Source organism: Entelurus aequoreus, linkage group LG22, assembly GCF_033978785.1.
Source record: "Entelurus aequoreus isolate RoL-2023_Sb linkage group LG22, RoL_Eaeq_v1.1, whole genome shotgun sequence".
Lineage (NCBI taxonomy): Eukaryota > Metazoa > Chordata > Actinopteri > Syngnathiformes > Syngnathidae > Entelurus > Entelurus aequoreus.
In genome coordinates this window covers 10,599,308-10,620,606 of record NC_084752.1, presented here as the reverse complement: position 1 = coordinate 10,620,606, position 21,299 = coordinate 10,599,308, and the positions used below count along the sequence as shown (strand labels likewise).

The 21,299-nt window shown below is 40.9% G+C and overlaps 2 protein-coding genes across 6 annotated transcripts in view; one reads left to right on the top strand and one right to left on the bottom strand.

Moving 5' to 3' along the window:
• LOC133639364 (coiled-coil domain-containing protein 40-like) overlaps positions 1-381 on the top strand; it is a 53,962-nt gene extending 53,581 nt beyond the window's left edge. Inside the window, exon 19 of the mRNA XM_062032619.1 lies at positions 49-381. Within this exon, the coding sequence (XP_061888603.1) occupies positions 49-273 (225 nt within the window). The 3' untranslated portion in view covers positions 274-381. The remainder of the gene's footprint in view (positions 1-48) is intronic.
• Positions 382-2,528: 2,147 nt separating this feature from the next.
• card14 (caspase recruitment domain family, member 14) overlaps positions 2,529-21,299 on the bottom strand; it is a 69,266-nt gene continuing 50,495 nt past the window's right edge. For 2 of the 5 annotated variants that reach the window (XM_062032363.1, XM_062032359.1), the window contains 9 exons: positions 16,996-17,236; positions 16,850-16,913; positions 16,659-16,779; positions 15,639-15,803; positions 11,572-11,605; positions 11,360-11,481; positions 8,278-8,396; positions 4,465-4,580; positions 2,529-2,925 (listed from right to left, as the gene is read on the bottom strand). In XM_062032363.1, the coding sequence (XP_061888347.1) occupies positions 2,718-2,925; positions 4,465-4,580; positions 8,278-8,396; positions 11,360-11,481; positions 11,572-11,605; positions 15,639-15,803; positions 16,659-16,779; positions 16,850-16,913; positions 16,996-17,236 (1,190 nt within the window). In that variant the 3' untranslated portion in view covers positions 2,529-2,717. The remainder of the gene's footprint in view (positions 2,926-4,464; positions 4,581-8,277; positions 8,397-11,359; positions 11,482-11,571; positions 11,606-15,638; positions 15,804-16,658; positions 16,780-16,849; positions 16,914-16,995; positions 17,237-21,299) is intronic. The other 3 variants (XM_062032360.1, XM_062032361.1, XM_062032362.1) reach the window with 3 other exon arrangements.

The window sequence follows — 21,299 nt, the reverse complement described above, 5'->3', positions numbered from 1 at the left end:
CTTTCAAATTCATTTCCATTCCAATTGATTGATTGTTTTGGCTTCTAGGAAGAATTTCAGAAGAAGTCGAAGAAAATTCAGGAAATGACAGAAGGCACTCCAGTCGCCACAGCTTCACTTGAAGTGACTCTGCAGAGTGAGTTGGAGCTAGTTAACAAAGTCAGCACCATTGTTCACCGTGTGTGGACAGAGATGCCCAAATACCACGGGGCCCTCTGGAAGATTGTGCGATCCCTGGCAGAAAACACAGACACTGAAGTAGTTGCTCATTGACAAGGAAGACAAGAGTCGTGGCTGATGTTGATTTCAATGTGTTACTCTCTCATGTGGCCCAGTTTAGATAAGCGTCATGGCAATGTAAGCATGAAAATAATAAATAAATGTGGAAATCTATGGAATGGAATCAGGCTTGAATTGTATGTGGATATAAATTATAGAGGATGGAGTTGTACGAAGAAAAACGGGTGTGGGCTTATCAAAAAGTCTTGAAAAGGATCCTGACTGTCTTAGGAGCGTAATTACTAAATGGTAGCTCAGCCCGGACTTCTTGGGGTCCCTCAGTAGGGTGCTGGAGAGATACCCACTGGGCACTCGGTTGTTCTACAAAGACATTTCACTGCCAGTATGACCTGGAGGCGCATGATTCAGAGAAACGGCCTCCACCGTTTGGTGTTATTAGACTTCTGTGCCAACTATAGTTTGACAATAACAAACATGTATATTTTTACAAGTTTAAATTTCCAATCTACTCGTGGCACGCTACTGCGCACCACTCAGTCCTTGTACAACACGACTTTGTTCGCATTTCTGGCAATGAAGCCAAGGACCACCTATAAATTATTGATGTATGTATAACAGGAGTTGTCCAAGAACCATCTATGAATTATTGATGGTATGTATAAGAGGAATTGTCCAGGAACCAAGGACCATCTACGAATTATTGATGGTATGTATAAGAGGAATTGTCCAAGAACCAAGGACCACCTATGGAGAGCTTTAGACAGAACCTGAATTGGCAAGTACAATTGTTCTTAAGAAAACTAAGTACATGGGAAATGGTAGATGGGTTATACACAAGGTACTCAAAGCGCTTTGACACTATTTCCACATTCACCCATTCACACACACATTCATACACTAATGGCGGGAGCTGCCATGCAAGGCGCTAACCACGACCCATCAGGAACGAGGGTGAAGTGTCTTGCTCAAGGACACAACGGACCTGACTAGGTTGGTAGAAGCTGGGGATATCATTTGTCAAGGTAGTAAACTGTAGGTAGGTTAGATATAATTACTGAATATGATCAAAATCAAGAGTAAGATTACTCATTCAATTCAATTTGTAAATAGAACGTTCTTGACACACACCTTTGTTGCTCAAACTAATTTTGTATGGGAGGTGATTTGGTGAGTGCTGCTAAAATATACTGTACGTTGTTTACCAGCACTAGCTCATAACTCAAGCCTCGGGTGCAAAGAGGCCTGGTGAACTAAATCCATAATGGTGTACTCGGGGCTCGAATTTAACCACGGCAACTGTGGCAAAGGCCGCGACCGACCTTTCGTTTGCCGAAATGCCCTAAAAAATTGACCAATATTTGCGGCAACAACATGCCGTGACCGCCCTTGTCTTTTTACTTGTTTGTTGGACTAGGGAAGTAATAGTCAACGGTGTAATGATCATTTGCGCTAAAATTCCAGACAGTTACTAACCGTCTACGTTTTTAATTACCGAAACCCCGACCTTTTTACCTACCGAAACCCCGTCACTTATTAATGCATTGTAGGGTGCACGAAGTCTGGCACTAAGGTCGTTTAGCTTGAAACTCATGATGGATTAATAATAAACCCTTTGGAGCTTGAAACTCATGACGGATTAATAATACACTCTTTGCTCCGGCGATTAACGTCAAGTAGCAATGGACAGAATAAACATGATCTTTGGTTAAGGACGTCAAGATGATTTCTTGCTTGATGTACAGCTTAAGTTGTTCAACAGTCCGGAGGTCTCCGTTGTGGTATTTTAGACTTCATAATGCGCCACACATTTTCAATGGGAGACAGGTCTGGACTACAGGCAGGCCAGTCTAGTACAGCCTGAGGGATCGAAGGTCACGGGCTTAGCTGCTTATGTGCAGTGATTGTGCGGACCGGTAGTAATTGCGTCACGGACTGATGTAGGCCACAAGAAAGTGTTTTAAATGTAGAAGAAAAACAATATGACCCCTTTGAACGTAATTAACAAAGTATGCTTCAAACAAAGCGTGACCATGATATTGCTAACAATTTTGTGAATATGCTGATTAAAACATACACTGTGGTGGCCTATGCGGTGTTCCACGCCATCGTCTGCTGGGGTGGGGGGAACATGGCCAGAGACAGGAGCAGAAAAAAAACCTCGTAAAACCAAGGGACCCCACCGCCTCAGTGCTTGAGGCCCCTGTACAACATCCGCCAATTAGATTCCATCACCATATTTTTAAAATAGAAATACATTGTCTGACAGCATCATTCAAAACAAACTCTTTTTAATTGGATCTCATCAGATTGTGCAGATGTCAGCAAAATACTGTGAGCACATGTATAGTTATTACAAATTACATTAAATCACATTGTGTTTCTGTTTCACAATGTTATTTTTTTAAGTATCATAGATACATACTCATGTTTACAACTATTGGTAATAGTAAGCATAAACATAATTGAATAAATCCTTGTTACCACAGGTCAGGCTCCACCCATACAATCTTCCTCTGCTCTACCGAGAGGACACTTCGTAACTTGGTCAGCAGTGAATTCTGGTCACACCACAAGTCAGGGGCCACTTTGTGATACAAACATGGAAGTTTGTCCAACAGCGGCTCTTCGCTCTTTGAACACACCAGCAGCTGCTCCTCCGACAGGCTGTGCCGGTGAAGCTTAGACCTGGGAAAAAGTTTGGATATTAAATCAAGTCTTCTGCAAATCTTCTTATTTAACAGCTTCAATTGATCCCTACTCTGGCGAATTTAGTTAGAATAAAAAAAATAAAAAAGATGTGTAAATAATTGGAATAGTAAGGGGAAAAGCTTTATAGTTTAAACATGAAACTTAGGACTTTTGTGCTTTTAACAAGTTAAAACAAAAATAAAATGTGTGCTCTTTTAGTGTTTTTAACACATCATGTCATCCTAAAGTAGTTTACTGGTCTTGAGCACAGGTACAACATCGTATTTTCCGGACCATAGGGCGCACCGGATTATAAGGCGCACTGCTGATGAATGGTCTATTTTCGATCTTTTTTCATATATAAGGCGCACCGGATTATAGGGCGCATTGAAAGAGTCATATTTATTTTTATTTTTTCTAAATGTAAAACACTTCCTTGTGGTCTACATAACATGTGATGGTGGTTCTTTGGTCAAAATGTTGCATAAATGATGTTTTACAGATCATCTTCAAGCCGCTTTCTGACAGTCGCTTCAGGATGCGCCGTTTTGTGGGCGGTCTTATTTACGTGGCTCACCTTCGACAACATCTTTTCTCCGTCATCTTTGTTGTAGCGGTGTAGCGTGCAAGGACGGGAGTGGAAGAAGTGTCAAAAGATGGAGCTAACTGTTTTAATGACATTCAGACTTTACTTCAATCAATAACGGAGCAGCATCTCCTCATCCGTGGCTCACTAGTACAACATCAACGCCGGAAATGTGTCCCGTGAAAAAAAACATCCGACCGGAACCCTCTAATAACTAAAGTTCCTTGGGTGAATAATGTAAACTCACTACACCGGTATGTTTTAGCGCTTTCATGGCAAGTTTATTGACAGATATAAGTAAGAACTTTACACTACTTTATATTAGAAATGGCAACAGCGGAGGATGAATGTCCCATAACAAGAAGATAGAGAAAAAGAAGGAGCTTATCGACGACGGTGTCCGCACGGACCACAAAGGCGAACGCGCAAAATTTTTCAGGACTTATGCAGATCCCAAATACACATCAGCGGGTACCAGAAGGTAAGAAAAGTTGCTGTTGCATAATATTGTGAAACAAAATGCCAGATCATGTTTTACCTTATACACACACCATAATAATACTCCTATGTTGAAGCACAGTACAATCCATCAAGCGGTGCGGCTCCATAGCTTACCAAAGTCGTACTAAACATTATAAATAATTTTTGAGCGCCGTGTGTAATGTTCTATATTTTCAATGGAACATATAAAACGTTGGTGTTGAGTCATATTACAGTCAACATGAATCTCTTGTGTGTGACTGCCGTCATATTGCAGTATACACATATCTCTTATGTTTGACTGCCATCTACTGGTCACACTTATCATTTCAACATGCACCAAATAAAATAGGTGCTCGCTCCCACTGGTTAGACTGTAACTGTATGGAGAAGTTTTAAACATCCCTTTCCCTGAATTGTCACATCCTCGTACATCAGTGTCAAATGTTAGTTTAAGAAGAAGCATTTACCTGAGTTTACGTGCACTGCTTGCAGACTGACAAAAGAAGATTATAATAGGGAATATCTCAGCCCTGTGCAGACGACGTACACAGTCCAGACCAAGTGGGAGTACACAGTGAATACCCTGTAGGATGAGGAGAAAAAATATACAGTAATCTCAAAATAACGTGTGACATCACTTGAAAGTTTAGTATAACGAGAATCAAATAAATGTACCTCATTCGCGCTCAACATATAAAATAATGAAATATTATTATATTTTTGTATTATTATTTTTTTTGTTTTATACAAAACCCAAAACCAGTGAAGTTGGCAAGGTGTGTAAATGGTAAATAAAAACAGAATACAATGATTTGCAAACACTTTTCAAATTATATTCAATTGAATAGACTGCAAAGACAAGATATTTAACGTTCAAACTGGGAAACTTTGTTATTTTTTACAAATATTAGCTCATTTGGAATTTGACGCCTGCAACATGTTTCAAAAAAGCTGGCACGAGTGGCAAAAAACACGTATTTGGAACATCCCACAGGTGACCAGGCTAATTGGGAACAGGTGGGTGCCATGATTGGGTATAAAAGCAGCTTCCATGAAATGCTCAGTCATTCACAAACAAGGATGGGGCGAGGGTCACCAATTTTTTAAAGAAATGCGTGAGCAAATTGTCGAACAGTTTGAGAACAACATTTCTCAATGAGCTATTGCAAGGAATTTAGGGATTTCACCATCTACGGTCTGTAATATCATCAAAAGTTTCGGAGAATCTGGAGAAATCACTGCACGTAAGCGATGATATTTTGGACCTTAGATCATCAGTGTGTATAGGATATCACCACATAGGCTCAGGAACACTTCAGAAAACCACTGTTAGTAACTACAATTCGTGGCTACATCTGTCAGTGCAAGTTAAAACTCTACTATGCAAAGCCAAAGCCATTTATCAACAACAGAAGAAGAAAAGATTGCAGGTACTAGACTGGCCTGCATGTAGTCCAGACCTGTCTCCCATTGAAAATGTGTGGCACATTATGAATCCTAAAATACCACAAAGGAGACCCCGGACTGTTGAACAACTTAAACTGTACATCAAGCAAGATTGGGAAAGATTTCCACCTGAAAAGCTTCAAAAATTGGTCTCCTCAGTTCCCAAACGTTTACTGAGTGTTGTTAAAAGGAAAGGCCATGTAACACAGTGGTAAAAATGCCCCTGTGCCAACTTTTTTGCAATGTGTTGCTGCCATTAAATTCTAAGTTCATGGTTATTTGCAAAAAATATTAAGTTTCTCAGTTTGAACATTAAGTATCTTGTTTTTGCAGTCTATTCAATTGAATATAGGTTGAAAAGGATTTGCAAATCATTGTGTTCTGTTTTTATTTACCATTTACACAACTTGCCAACTTCACTGTATAATAAGCAGATAATGGGTTGTGGCAACATTAAAATGCAAAAGCAGAGGGTTGAGCCTTGCTTTTGCACTAGCACATTTGCAGCTACAACACAAATGTGTCTTAATTCAGTCATTCTCAATCACAAAGTGTACCTGGGAAAAAAAAACATGTATTACAAATCATGTACATTTGTTGCTCTGTCTATACCAGCTAGATGCAGTGACAGCAGAGCAATTACACGTGTGTCCCATACATGGCAGACAGTGAATAATTACTTGTGCGAATATGTGCCTTGGCTCAATAAAGTTTGTGAAACACTGATATAATAATTACCTTGAATAATCCTCCAGCTAATAATGATAATCCCTTGGCGCAAGAGAATGACTCAAAATAATCCACAAATGTGTAATAATACCGCAAATGCTCCAGTTAAAGTCTATGCATTTAACCTCTGAGTTTTCTAATGTTACTGTTGTAAATAGCCCAGAATATTTAATCTAATTTAATTAATAGATTAGGAACAAAAAAAATGGCTATAAATCCAGTTCTATGCAAACAAGTGGCCGAGCCATAATTTGCTCTGCTTCCAACAACACGTGTTTATCAGTAAGTTTCACTATTGAATACACCTTGGACCCAGAGCAAATTGTGACACATACAGGACAGACTGGTGTCCTGCTTAAAGAGAGTGCACAAGCAAAAGTTGTTTTACTTGCTCATAAATGCACCAAAATGTGTATCTTTATACAAAACCCAAAACCAGAAAAGTTGGCACGTTGTGTAATTTGTAAACACAGAATACAATTATTTGCAAATACTTTTCAACTTATATTCAATTGAATAGACTGCAAAGGCAGGATAATTAATGTTTGAACTGAGAATTTTTTTATTTTTTTTTTGCAGATAATCATTATCTTAGAATTTAATGGCAGCAACACATTGCAAAATTGTTGTCACGGGGGCATTTTTACCACTGTGTTACATGGCCTTTCCTTTTAACAACACTCTGTAAACGTTTGGGAACTGAGGAAACCAATTTTTGAAGCTTTTCAGGTGGAATTATTTCCCATTCTTGCTTGATGTACAGCTTAAGTTGTTCAACAGTGCGGGGTCTCCGTTGTGGTATTTTAGGCTTCATAATGCGCCACACATTTTCAGTGGGAGACAGGTCTGGACTACAGGCAGGCCAGTCTAGTACTTGCACTCTTTTACTATGAAGCCACGCTGTTGTAACACGTGGCTTGGCATTGTCTTGCTGAAATAAGCAGGGGCGTCCATGATAACGTTGCTTGGATGGCAACATATGTTGCTCCAAAACCTGTATGTACCTTTCAGCATTAATGGTGCCGTCACAGATGTGTAAGTTACCCATGTCTTGGGCACTAATACACCCCCATACCATCACAGATGCTGGCTTTTCAACTTTGTGCCTATAACAATCCGGATGGTCCTTTTCCTCTTTGGTCCGGAGGACAGGACGTCCAAAGTTTCCAAAAACAATTTGAAATGTGGACTCGTCAGACCAGAGAACACTTTTCCACTTTGCATCAGTCCATCTTAGATGAGCTCGGGCCCAGTGAAGCCGGCAGTGTTTCTGGGTGTTGTTGATAAATGGCTTTCGCTTTGCATAGTAGAGTTTTAACTTGCACTTACAGATGTAGCGACCAACTGTAGTTACTGACAGTGGTTTTCTGAAGTGTTCCTGAGCCCATGTGGTAATATCCTTTACACACTGATGTCGCTTTTTGATGCAACACCGCCTGAGGGATCTAAGGTCCGTAGCATCATCACTTACGTGCAGTGATTTCTCCAGATTCTCTGAACCTTTTGATGATATTCCAGACCGTAGATGGTGAAATCCGTAAATTCCTTGCAATAGCTGGTTGAGAAATATTGTTTTTAAACTGTTGGACAATTTGCTCACGCATTTGTTCACAAAGTGGTGACTCTCGCCCCATCCTTGTTTGTGAATGACTGAGCATTTCATGGAAGCTGCTTTTATACCCAATAATGGCACCCACCTGTTCCCAATTAGCCTGTTCACCTGTGGGATGTTCCAAATAAGTGTTTGATGAGCATTCCTCAACTTTTCTCAGTCTTTTTTGAAACATGTTGCAGGCATCAAATTCCAAATGAGCTAATATTTGCAAAAAATAACTACGTTTTGCAGTTCGAACGTTAAATATCTTGTTTTTGCAGTCTATTCAATAGAATTATTCAATTGAATATAGGTTGAAAAGGATTTGCAAATCTTTTTTTTTGTGTTTTCATTCACAATTTACACAACGTGCCAACATCACTGGTTTTGGGGTTTGTAAAAAACAAGGAACTGCACATAAATGCATTGATCACTCACACTTTTTTAAGCCACACAGAGATGTCACAAGCCATAATGGAGACCAAATTAATTTAAAGGGTTAAGCGCTAACCTTCTTCATGACTTTCTCCACACTCTGCAGGGTATAACAGCAGTTGCTTCCCTGCCCACACTCCTCCAGAACCTGGGATTTATTCAGTCGCCCTGAGTGATCACTCGGGCTCAACATCTCTGAAATGAGCCAGAAAAGGGATTTTGAAAAAAAAAAAGAAGTTTTTATTGATGTAACATTGTTTTACGAAATTTAACATTTTACAATTGCACCACAGCTCCAGTGTCAAACTCAAGGCCTGGGGACTAGATCTGGCCCGCCGCATCATTTTATGTGGCCAGCGAAAGCCTGATAATAATATCAATCAATCAATCAAAGTTTATTTATATAGCCCTTAATCACAAGTGTCTCAAAGGGCTGCACAAGCCACAATGACATCCTCGGCTCAGATCCCACATCAGGGCAAGAAAAAACTCAACCCAATGGGATACAATGAGAAACCATGGAGGGGACCCCAGAAGTGGGTGACCGGTGCAATGGACGTCGTGTCCTGGGCATGACGTTAAAGTGCATCCGGCAGTGGAGGCTCCTCTATAGGGTCTTGGGGCACTAGGAGGTTAACCCCTTTACTACTGTTACCCCAGGTGGCCCTTGGCAAAGGCCTAGTACCTAGCCAGGGATACGCAAAGACCTCAACGGCGGAGCAGGCGGAAGACGGTAGATTTAAGAACTACCACAAGGCTGCAGCAGAAAAGGGTCCCCAGTCGTCTTGGACTCCATGCCACTGGACCCTGACCCGATTCTGTCAAGGATCGTGTGGTGACTGTATGTGCACCAGGCTCCCCACGCAAAACAAAGTCACGCACAGGCATCCAACATAAAGGGATACACCCCTACAGGGAGGATCGTCATACTCGTTCAAGTGACCGCCGATGATGATGGACGTCGAGTGGATCTAGTTCAGGCCTGGGCAAACTAAGGCCCGTTAAGCTTTTCAATCTGGCCCGCCGGACATCTCCAAATATTTATTTTTTATTTTTAAGATGGAATCTGTAGCTGCCATTATGATGTGACATTTTCAAATGACCGTATGTCTTGAATTATACAAAATATTTCAATGGTTGGAATCTGCGCTTTTGCATGATATACTAGTTACTATGGTAATCTAGTTAGTTACTATGGTAATCTAATTAGTTACTATGGTAATCTAAGTCACAGCAGCTCAGGTGAGGTACCAAGCAGTGTGGGTGGGGAGCGTTTCCACAGAGTGTTTCCAGAGCGGCCAGCCTGAAATGCGGGTGGAGATGCGGAAGGAGATTTTTACAACAAAGTTCTTAAGCTTAGTGATATATCAGATTGTAGGTGTTTTTTAGTTTTTTTTACCCTTTGCGTTCATATTTCGCTGTTTGTTGCATTTTTGTTGCGTTTCGCTTGATTGTAAAATATGTCGATCGAGGGGGGGGGGGGGGGGGGGTGAACTCCATATGTTGTCAATATTCAGTGTTTTATCGTTCATAGATAATGTTGTAAATCCCACATTCTTTATTTCCATGTACATTCTGGGTGTCTCATTCAGTAAAAAAAATTAAAAATTCCATTCCATTTTTTAAGGCGGTCTGTCATAACGTTTTTAGCATTCAATCAGACATTATTGTGAGGTTTTGTACTAGTGTTCCCAAACATTAGATATACCGGCCCCCCAGACACATTTTTTTCTCTACATTTGCCACCCCCCCCGAGTCAAAATAATTGCCCAGGCCTGATCTAGTTAATAGTGTGTAAAAAGTACTGAGACCCATAGTAATAGTGTTGATGGACAATATGGGGTTTGTTATTTAATAGGAAATATTAATGATTTATGCTTTGTTTGATTTTGTGTTGATGAAATGCACTGTTTATGTAAAAAGGATGACAGAAATATATCAGTGGCTAATGATTCAAAAAACGTTTGATAAAGTTTAAAAAGGCACCTGAGACACCTATGGGGCCCTTTTAACCCCGAACAGGGGTCCTTCAATATTCACTTCACATTGTGCAGTCCATGTCGTCATACGCTGTAATAGTCGTTGATGTGCTGTGTGTTGCAGGCAAGGAAGTGACTATTTCTAACTAGTAAGACTAGTGCCAAACATGTTTATAAATGCATGGGCAAGGTTGATCTAATATAGAATTGTGATTTTGGCATAAGTGATGAACGCGTAGGAACACGGAAACGGTGAATGACTGCAGGGCCACAACATTAGGTACACATGCAGACTGCAGCACGGATTTCATATTTCATTCATTCACAACAACTCCTCCAACACGAACATTATTGTTTTTGCACTTTTTGGCTTCTTATTAAATAACTTTTTAAAATAGATTCAATCTTGCACGTGGAAAGTTTAAGTGTGGGCTTTAGTTGATATAACACTCCCGTCAGGGGGTGCATTCTACGGCGGGGGTGCATTAATCCAGCACAACAGCTGCGCATGGACTTCATTTATAAGTAAAGGTAAGACCATAATAACGTTTTTTTTTTTATTAAATGTGCTTTTTTGTGTGCTACAGTTTGTATGTGTAAAGTTAAAGTTAAGTTAAAGTAGCAATGATTGTCACACACACACTAGGCGTGGTGACATTTGTCCTCTGCATTTGACCCATCCCTTGGGAGGTGAGGGGAGCAGTGGGCAGCAGCGGCGCCGCGCCTGGGAATAATTGTTGGTGATTTAACCCCCAATTCCAACCCTTGATGCTGAGTGCCAAGCAGGGAAGAATGCTAGTATGAGCTTTTAAACATTAACCCGTTAACTGCTGCCAATCAAATGGTGAATAAGATACTCTTTAGGGTTCATATGTTTGTAAATCTGACTGTGATGAAGTCAGTGCCTCACCAGCCATGAACCTCACCGCACGTCACTGGTTAAATCACCAAAATGATTCCTGAGCGCGGCCACCGCTGCTGCTCACTGCTCCCCTCACCTCCCAAGGGGTGAAAATGGGGATGGGTCAAATGCAGAGGATAATTTCACCACACCTCATGAATGTGTGACTATTGTTGGGACTTTAACTTTAACTTTAACCAGACGGAAGTTAATCAGGAAAAATAGAAGAATCTATGGACAGTATTATTGATCATGAAGAATATTAAGTTGCAACATACCTGAGTTGCAACTTGATGGTTGAGCTGAGTAAGCACAAAACACGGAAAGTCGTGAGTTGTGCACTGCACAACACAGCAATGGAGCAGACAGGTAAGTTAGTTTAGCAGAGAAATGCCCAAAGCTGCAATCAAACAATCAAGCAGTGCAAGATGAAGTGAGGAGGCAGAGTCAAAGAGCAAACACTGCATCCTCACAGCAGGTGACAGCTTACCAAAACATGATGCCTACAGCTGTGAGCAGGCTTCCTGAAGCATCAATTAGGAAATATTTCAAGATTTGTGGACACATTGGTGTAAAGGGACACAAAGTCAGACTCTCTTACACCAAATTAATGCATCATATTGACAGAGGAATCAGCAAAGGGAGATTAAAGAAGCTGTGGTGAAGGCAATAATTCCAGGTTTGAGTCTTGGAGACGTGTCGGAGATAAAAAAGTGACATCCTACCCCAACTGAGGACCATATTAAAGGGCCATTGCAAGGAAGACAGTTCAACAGACCTTTTCCACAGACTGGTGAGCATTAGACAGGACAGCCGTGAGTCCCCTCAAAACTTCCTATTTAGAGCCGTTGAATTAAAAGAGAGACTGTTACTTTCTTCAAGAGATGGCGGGTCAGATGGACAGTACAATTTCTTACGGTCAATTAGTACGGGGCTGTTAAGTGTAGAGAAGGCATATATTTTTAAGAGTTCTTTCTGCATAGCCATGTTTAGAGTAGCTAGTACTTTTCCTTTGTATATTCTATCAGTCTCTCTGTCTTCAGATTGTCTATTTAGTGTCTTAAACCATCAGGAATGTGAAACCAAACCCCCAAATCTTCCTAATCAGTGTTGCGAGGGTGGGGGGGCTTTTTGTGTGAAATAAGTTGGCTTTTCCGTTTGAATGTCAGATCAACTAGAGTAGCCGATATGAATGTATTGGTTAAACCGATCTCCTAAAACTTGAAAATATTCCTATTCTGTCTTGATGGTCCTTCTTACCCAGCATATACGTCATCGAAAGAACTGTGGATTGACCAGTAACTTAGATTCCCTGGGAGGAAGAACTGGTCCGACGCAACATAAGTGATCACATCACATTTTAGCTTAAATCTTGTCTTACTGATCTGAGAGGAACAGATAAGACTTTGAACGAAGCAGCTCGTGTTGAATTAGAGAGGCAGTCGAAACAAAATAAAAATATGTGTAACAAAGTCTCCAAAAAAAATTAAATACATGCAGACGCTGAGTCAGACTACTGAAGAAGCCAGAGTTGGGATCCATGAAGTTTGAAACACCGCAACCCTGGAACAGTTGTGGAAGGCAGGAAGATGCTAGGGTTTCTTTCCTACCATCGACCATGCATCCCAAACTTTTCTCGCATTGAAAAACCTCTTTATAATCTGTTATCCACAGAAAGGAACAAAGATGGTAGAGTTGAAAGGTCAAGGACAGGTTAAGAGTTAACAAGTCAGACCAGCTTCCCTCAAGCCAGCCAGTGAAGTGGACTGAAAAACATCAAAAAGTCATCGGTCAAATCTTTGAGTACCTAATTAATTCACCGGTCCTAAGCTACCCTTATTTTTAACAAGCATTTGTACAACACTGCGATGCATCTCAGGAAGGCTAGGTGCAGTACTATACCAGAGACAACAAGGCAAGCTATTTGTCATCGATTATGGGTCAAGAACTGATTACACACTTACAGTATTATGCTGTAAAAAAAATAAATTTCTGTAAAAATTCAGGCAAATGTTCTGCTAGGTTGAACTATATACTTTTTTGAAATGTACGTAAAAACAAAACAGAATTAAATAAGCAAATGCATAGGCAATTATGTAAAAATATCATGAAGCAAATCCTTATTAGTGTTTGGTACCGATACCAAAATGTTGGTATCGGTACCAAAATGTATTTCTATACTTTTCACCTACTCAGTGGCCTAGTGGTTAGAGTGTCTGGACCCATTACCTCCCTGCTTGGCACTCAGCATCAAGGGTTGGAATTAGGGGTTAAATAACCAAAAATTATTCCCGGGCGCGGCCACCGCTGCTGATCACTGCTCCCCTCACCTCCAAGGGGGTGATCAAGGGTGATGGGTCAAATGCGGAGGACAAATTTCACCACACCTAGTGTGTGTGTGACAATCATTGGTACTTTAACTTAACTTAAAGGGGACGACAAAAATGTCATTATTGGCTTTATTTGAACAAAAAATCTTAGGGTACATTAAACATATGTTTCTTATTGCAATTTTGTCCTTAAATAAAATAGTGAACATACAAGACAATTTGTCTTTTAGTAGTAAGTAAACAAACAAAGGCTCCTGTGACGACCTGGGCGCATGGTGATGCAAATGTTCGTTCTCCCAGGAATGCAGATCGGGCTTCGGACACAGCTTGCAGGTAAGAAATTATTTATTTAAGAAATAAATAATACTGAACAAACAAAACGTGCTCATAGCACTTAAAGCAGAAACAAAAGGAGCTAGCGTGGGAGCTAGAAGGTAAACATAGCCTTTAGCGTGGGCGCTAGAAGGTAAACAGAGCCTTTAGCGTGGAAGCTAGAAGGTTAACATAGCCTTTAGCGTGGAAGCTAGAAGGTAAACAGAGCCTTTAGCGTGGAAGCTAGAAGGTTAACATAGCCTTTAGCGTGGAAGCTAGAAGGTAAACAGAGCCTTTAGCGTGGAAGCTAGAAGGTTAACATAGCCTTTAGTGTGGGCGCTAGAAGGTAAACAGAGCCTTTAGCGTGGAAGCTAGAAGGTTAACATAGCCTTTAGCGTGGAAGCTAGAAGGTTAACATAGCCTTTAGCGTGGAAGCTAGAAGGTTAACATAGCCTTTAGCGTGGGAGCTAGAAGGTTTCAGGGCAGGAACAAAAGTCGTCATCTGTTGTAAGGAAACAAACTACGAAGCAACACAGACTGAATGGGAAGGCAGGCTTATATAATAATGACAGTGATGAATAACAGGTGCGCGTCGGAAACACACGCGGCAGGTGAAAACAATAAGCAGCCACGGCAACAAACTCAGGTGTACAAACAGGCACTCAAGGAGTCCAAAACTAACAGAAAACACAAGTGCCTTGAAAACGTAACCAGAAATATGATCCGGGCAGCGGATCATAACAGCTCCTTTTTAGCTGCTGACATGCAGTAACATATTGTGTCATTTTCCATTCTATTATCTTGGCAAAATTATTAAGGACAAGTGGAAGAAAATGAATTATTCATCTACTTGTTCATTTCCTGTTAATATCTGCTTACTTTCTCTTTTAACATGTTCTATCCACACTTCTGTTAAAATGTAATAATCACTTATTCTTCTGTTGTTTGGATACTTTACATTAGTTTTGAATGATACCTCAAATTTAGAAATCAATCCAATACCAAGTAGTTACAGGATCATACATTGGTCATATTCAAAGTCCTCATGTGTCCAGGTACATATTTCCTGAGTTTATAAACACAATATACATTTTTTAAAAACGGAAATAGATTTTGTGATGCTAAAAATATCGATGTAATCATAGTACTACTGACCAGATACACTCCTGTACTTGGTATCATTACAGTGGATGTCAGGTGTAGATCCACCCATGGCGTTTGTTTACATTTTGATGCCGGTGAGCTACGGTGTGTAGTGAAGCATGTTTAGCTATTCCTCGTCCTGCAGGGATGATACTTGTAAGAAACGTACCGTATTTGTCGCCATGGAGGCGAGGATTAGGGATTTAGAAGTAGCTAAAACATTTTAGCTGCTAGCTAGCTAGCCATGTCTTAAAGCACCTCTTCCTGAGTGCATTTCAGTGTTATAACTTCACCTTTATCGTCAATTTATAGGCAAAAATGCGTCTGTTCTCCCCTTTCTGTCAACACACCGTGTCTGCTTGTAAGTACTCCGTGATTGTGCGCTGCCGAACATGCTCCTCTACTGGTAAACCAGCAATGTCACGACGTGATGAGGACGGAGGGGCGTGGGGGTGGGGGACCGGTACTTTTCAGAGATGGTATAGTACCGAATATGATTCATTAGTATCGCGGTACTATACTAATACCGGTATACCGTACATCCTTATGCATTTATATTCATGTTTTTTTTTACTGTTTAAAGAGTGCAGCCATAACTGTTGTATGGCCCTCAATGAAAATTACCTTGGCCCCCTTTGAAATAACAGTAATGCACTGTATAAACATAAAACCTATAGTTTACGAAAAAAAAAACTGTCAGCTCAGTCGCCAGATTTTTACCGTAAAATAACAAGTTCAACGCCCGTGCTTGATTATGTATACTATCTCTTACCTGGTTCACAGAGCTCAAAGCCTTGCCAACTTGCAACCTTATTTTCCAGGATGCGTCCCAGAATAGAGGGCAGTAACAGGACTGGTCTGCATATGGGAGGGAAGTGGGGGGTGACCAATGTATAGGGCATGAGGGTCATGCAACTTCTAGGTGCCGATGTTTCACCTACAGGGGAGGCAATAGAACCAAATTATGACTAATGTAATTTTTTTTGGTCACTGTAGAGCAGGGGTGTGAAACTCATTTTAGATCGGGGGCCACATGGAGGACAAATCTACTCCCAAGTGGGCCGGACTGGTAAAATCACGGCACGATAAGTTAAAAATAAAGACAACTTCAGATTGTTTTCTGTGTTTAAAAATAGAGTAAGCACATTCTGAAATTGTAAAAATCATAATGGTGTTTTTTTTTTTTTTACACTTACCTGTTCTATCTTTATTTGTCGTTATTTATACTTTCTGAATAACTTATGTGATATTGTTCATCAGTCATTGGTGTTATATTTTTTTTATCTTGACAGAAAATTATCAAAATCCAATCACAATGTGTTATTTACGTAGTTTGATCATTTTCCTCGACTGATGGTACTAACATCATGTGGTTTATTTTGTACATATGTAGCATCATCTACAAAGATACAAAGAATTGCTATTGCGACATCCAGTGGACACATTTAGAACAGCAGTTTATTTCGTTCAAAAATGTCAGGTTAATTTATGCTTCGCTGATGAGAGTATTTGGCGAGCGCCGTTTTGTCCTACTAATATCAGCTGCTCTTGAACTCACCGTTCTGTGGACTGTGACTCGACAGTTTGTTTTACATGCACGACTTTCTCCGCCGCCGCCACAGAAAGACGTGTTTTATGCCTCTCCTTCTTTGTCTCATTTTGTCCACCAAACGTTTTATGCTGTGCGTGATGCGAATAAAACCTGTTCGTGGGCCTGATCCGGCCGTACGTTTGACACCCCTGCTGTACAGACTTGAAGACTTGTGACTTTCCAAATGGTGTGTCCTCATACCCGATTCCGTGCTTTTGCTCTTTTCATTTTCCACGCTGACCCACAAAGGGTTTCGGCCCTGCTGACACGTGCTTACGATTCTCACTGCTTTCCGTGTATTCTGGGCCACAACATGTCCTTCCTTTTGAGAGCACACAAGTAGAGACAAACCGAATAGGGTACAGGAAGTCATTACCTAACAATACTCGCACCTTCTCAGACTTCCGGGTTTGAAAGTTCATTTCTTCAATAGCCCGTATAAGCAGTCGCTGCGCTCTGTGACAAATCAGGAACATTATTTTCTGCAGCTAAAGGTTTCATTTACCCAACCAGTCAATGTGGTTGGTTCAATAAATACCTGTAGTAGTTGGGTACAAGTCTACTCTGGTGTGCCAGAAGCTTGTAGGCGTCAACTTGACTCGCATACCATGAGTCATCAGTGTTGGCAGGGCGTGTGTTGGTCACATGCAGAATGTCATTGCAGGAAACAGCCATGGTCCCTTTTGGACCTGCTGGGATGGTCACGTTGACGCGCACGTAGAAGGAGTCGCCTGATGACATTTTATCGTTTTGCAATTGTTGCAGCAAAGCTTCGTAGTCTGAAAAATAACAGTGTTTTAATTAGTGCAGAAATGTAAGTAATTGTGATCAAGTACTGTTGATCTAGGTCGGGGGTCAGCAACCCGCGGCTCTTTAGCAGCGCCCTGGTGGCTTCCTCGCCTTCTTAAGCCAGTGCAAACCTGCGTTCCGGGCCAGAACGTAGCGACCTGTTCAGTACAGTAAGCCGACTCATCTAGCTCTATGCACCCTCTCTCTCTCTCTGTGTTTTCTACCCCTCCGTGTTCATTTGTCTTGTGTCCCCTTGTCACCTTCCAGCAGCATTCCTTCATTCCCGCGTCACGAGATGTGTGTCTCGTCTCCCCGTATTCCCTCTGGTTCCCTGGCTGCCTCTTGGATCTCGACCTCCCGCCTGGACACGGACTTTTGACGCCTCGCTATTTCCCCCGACTTCCTGCCTGTCTCTGGACTTTCGAGTCTGCCTTGCCCATCTTGGACTTCCGCCTCTCATGCCACACTCCTGGTAACACTCCTCAGTTAATCGCTGCACACAGTCACACCATACACATTTTGGATTAGTTTATACACTTCATTTCTTGTTATATATGTTAATAAATATAGAGCTAAACGACATCCATGCGGTCTGTCCCGCATTCTTCCCTCTGTACACGTAACAAATATAGGTTTTTTGTTGTAATATGATTTCTGTAGGACAGACAAACCTTCCTAAGTGTTAGAAATCCCACTGCTTAAAATGTTTGCGTTTATGCTTCACTTTGGCGAGCGCCATTTTGTCCTACTAATTTCAGCGGCCCTTGAACTCACCGTTCTGTGGACTGTGACTCGACAGTTTGTTTACATGTACGACTTTCTCCGCCACCGCCACAGAAAGACGTGTTTTATGCCACTCTTTCTTTGTCTCATTTTGTCCACCAAACGTTTTATGCTGTGCGTGAATGCAAAAAGGGGAGCTTTGTTGATGTTATTGACTTGTTGCAGTCCACCCTCTCAAGGAGTAATTAAATAATTACGTACGTACGTAACAAATGCACGCACATTAGCTTTAGGTGTTGTTAGCTTATAATAGCAATTTGGAGAGCTAGCGTACATGTTGACGAGACCGGGTGAGTGACAGCCGTAAACACCAATCATTTTATTGTTATAAAATTGTCATTACATAAACGTTGTATTTGTGAAAAATAGACAATTGTCAAACAAAATGTGTTCTGTTAAACCGGGGGTCAGCAACCCACCGCTCTAGAGCCACATGTGGCTTTTTAGCGGCGCCCTGGTGGCTCCATGGAGCTTTTTCAAAAATGTATGCAAATGGCAAAAAAATGGTTTCTGTAGGAGGACAAACATGACACAACCCTTCCTAATTGTTAGAAAGCCCACTGTTTAAAATGTTTGTGTTCATGCTTCACTGATGACATGTACGACTTTCTCCGACGCTGCCACAGAAAGACGTGTTTTATGCCACTCCTTCTTTGTCTCATTTTGTCCACCAAACGTTTTATGCTGTGCGTGAATGCACAAAGGTGAGCTGTGTTGATGTTATTGACTTGTTGGAGTGCTAATCAGGCATATTTGGTCAGTGCATGACTGCAAGCTAATCGATGCTAAAGTGCTATTTAGGCTAGTTGTATGTACATATTGCATCATTATGCCTCATTTGTAGGTATATATGAGCTCATTTAATTTCCTTTACTTATGTCCTCTGTGTATTTAATTTATATTTGCATGACTCATGACACATTATCTGTATGTTATAGTGGCTGCATTTCTGATAGTTGTTTGTTTGCCATGTTGTTCCAGACCACAGCAAACGTTACCCAGCTTGCAAAGATTGTAATAAATCCATTAGAAGAAGACAGCCTGACGTTTCCTTTAACTTGGACACACACATCTATACCTTCGGCCATTCAAATACACTCATTTCCAGGAGTTATCTCACCCTCTGAGAAGTTTTACTAATGTTTTCCAATGTTGTAAAAATGTGTAGAATAAATATTACATTTCAACATGATTGGGTATAAAAGCAGCTTCCATGAAATGCTCAGTCATTCACAAACAAGGATGGGGCGAGGGTCACCACTTTGTCAACAAATGCATGAGCAAAATGTCCAACAGTTTAGGAACAACATTTGTCAACGAGCTATTGCAAGGAATTTAGGGATTTCACCATCTACGGTCCGTAATATCATTAAAAGGTTCAGAGAATGATGATGTTACGGACCGTCGATCCCTCAGGCGGTACTGCATCAAAAAGCGACATCAGTGTGTAAAGGACATCACCACATGGGCTCAGGAACAATCAGTCACTGTATCTGTAAGTGCAAGTTAAAACCTTACTATGCAAAGCCAAAGCCATTTATCAACAACACCCAGAAACACCGCCGGTTTCGCTGTGCTCATCTAAGATGGACGGATGCAAAGTGGAAAAGTGTTCTGTGGTCTGACGAGTCCACATCTCAAATTGTTTTTGGAAACTGGGGACGTGTTGTCCTCCAGAACAAAGAGGAAAAGAACCATCCGGACTGTTGTAGGCGCAAAGTTCAAAAGCCAGCATCTTTGATGGTATGGGGGTGTATTAGTGCCCAAGGCATGGGTAACTTACACACCTGTGAAGGCACCATTAATGCTGAAAGGTACATACAGGTTTTGGAGCGACATATGTTGCCATCCAAGCTACGTCTTTTCAATGACGCCCCTGCTTATTTTAGCAAGACAATGCCGAGCCACATTCTGCACGTGTGACAACAGTGTGGTTCCGTAGTAAAAGAGTGCAGGTACTAGACTGGCCTGCCTGTAGTCCAGACCTGTCTCCCATTGAAAATGTGTGGCGCATTATGAAGCCTAAAATACCACAACGGAGACCCCCGGACTGTTGAACAACTTAAGCTGTACATCAAGCAAGAATGGGAAAGAATTCCACCTGAAAAGCTTCAAAAATTGGTTTCCTCAGTTCCCAAACGTTTACTGAGTGTTGTTAAAAGGAAAGGCCATGTAACACAGTGGTAAAAATGCCCCTGTGACAACTTTTTTGCAATGTGTTGCTACCATTAAATTCTAACTTAACGATTATTTGCCAAAAAAATTAAGTTTCTCAGTTGGAACATTAAGTATCTTGTTTTTGCAGTCTATTCAATTGAATATAAGTTGAAAAGGATTTGCAAATCATTGTATTCTGTTTTTATTTATGAGTTACACAACGTGCCAACTTCACTGGTTTTGGGTTGTGTAATAAGCTCATGTACATGTTTTCTTAGCAGCGCTTCCTTATGACCAAGATATTTGAGTGACACATTAAAAACAAAAAACTACATTTAGTGTTGTGTCATGTTTTACAAGTGGTATTTCCATTGCACTACTGCATTTGTGAATTCAGAGTATGACAGGTTGTAATTAGTTTGATAATGCACCATGACATATCGTATCGGGTCAATTTAGAACCATCTACTGTTCTAATTTTGCTACTTGCTTATATAGATTTTCCATTATCACAGGGTGGGTCTGTTTGGATATAAAAGGTGCTTTTATTTTAATTTATTGATTGAGAGATTTTATTAATAGTCAGAATAAAAACGACAACTTCTTTTAGGGTGGGGGTCGTCAACCCGCGGCTCTCGAGCCGCATGGGGCTCCTTAGTGCCGCCCGAGTGGCTCCCTGGAGCATTTTTAAAAACTGATTGAAATTGGAAAAAGATGGGGGAAATTTTGTTTTTTTGTTTTAGTATGTTTTTTTGGTTTGAGGACAAACATGACACAAACCTTCCCAATTGTTAGAACTACCACTGTTTAATATGTTTGTGTGTATGCTTCACTGAAGACACTATTTGGTGAACATCGTTTTGTCCGACTAATTTCGGCAGTTCTTGAACTCACCATAGTGTGGACTGTGACGCAACAATTTGTTTACATATAAAATCTTCCACTCCTTCTTTGTCTCATTTTGTCCACCAAACGTTTTATGCTGTGTATGAATGCACAAAGGTGAGCTTTGTTGATGTTATTGACTTGTTGGAGTGCTAATCAGGCATATTTGCTCAGTGCATGACTGCATGCTAATCAATGCTAACATGCTATTTAGGCTAACTGTATGTA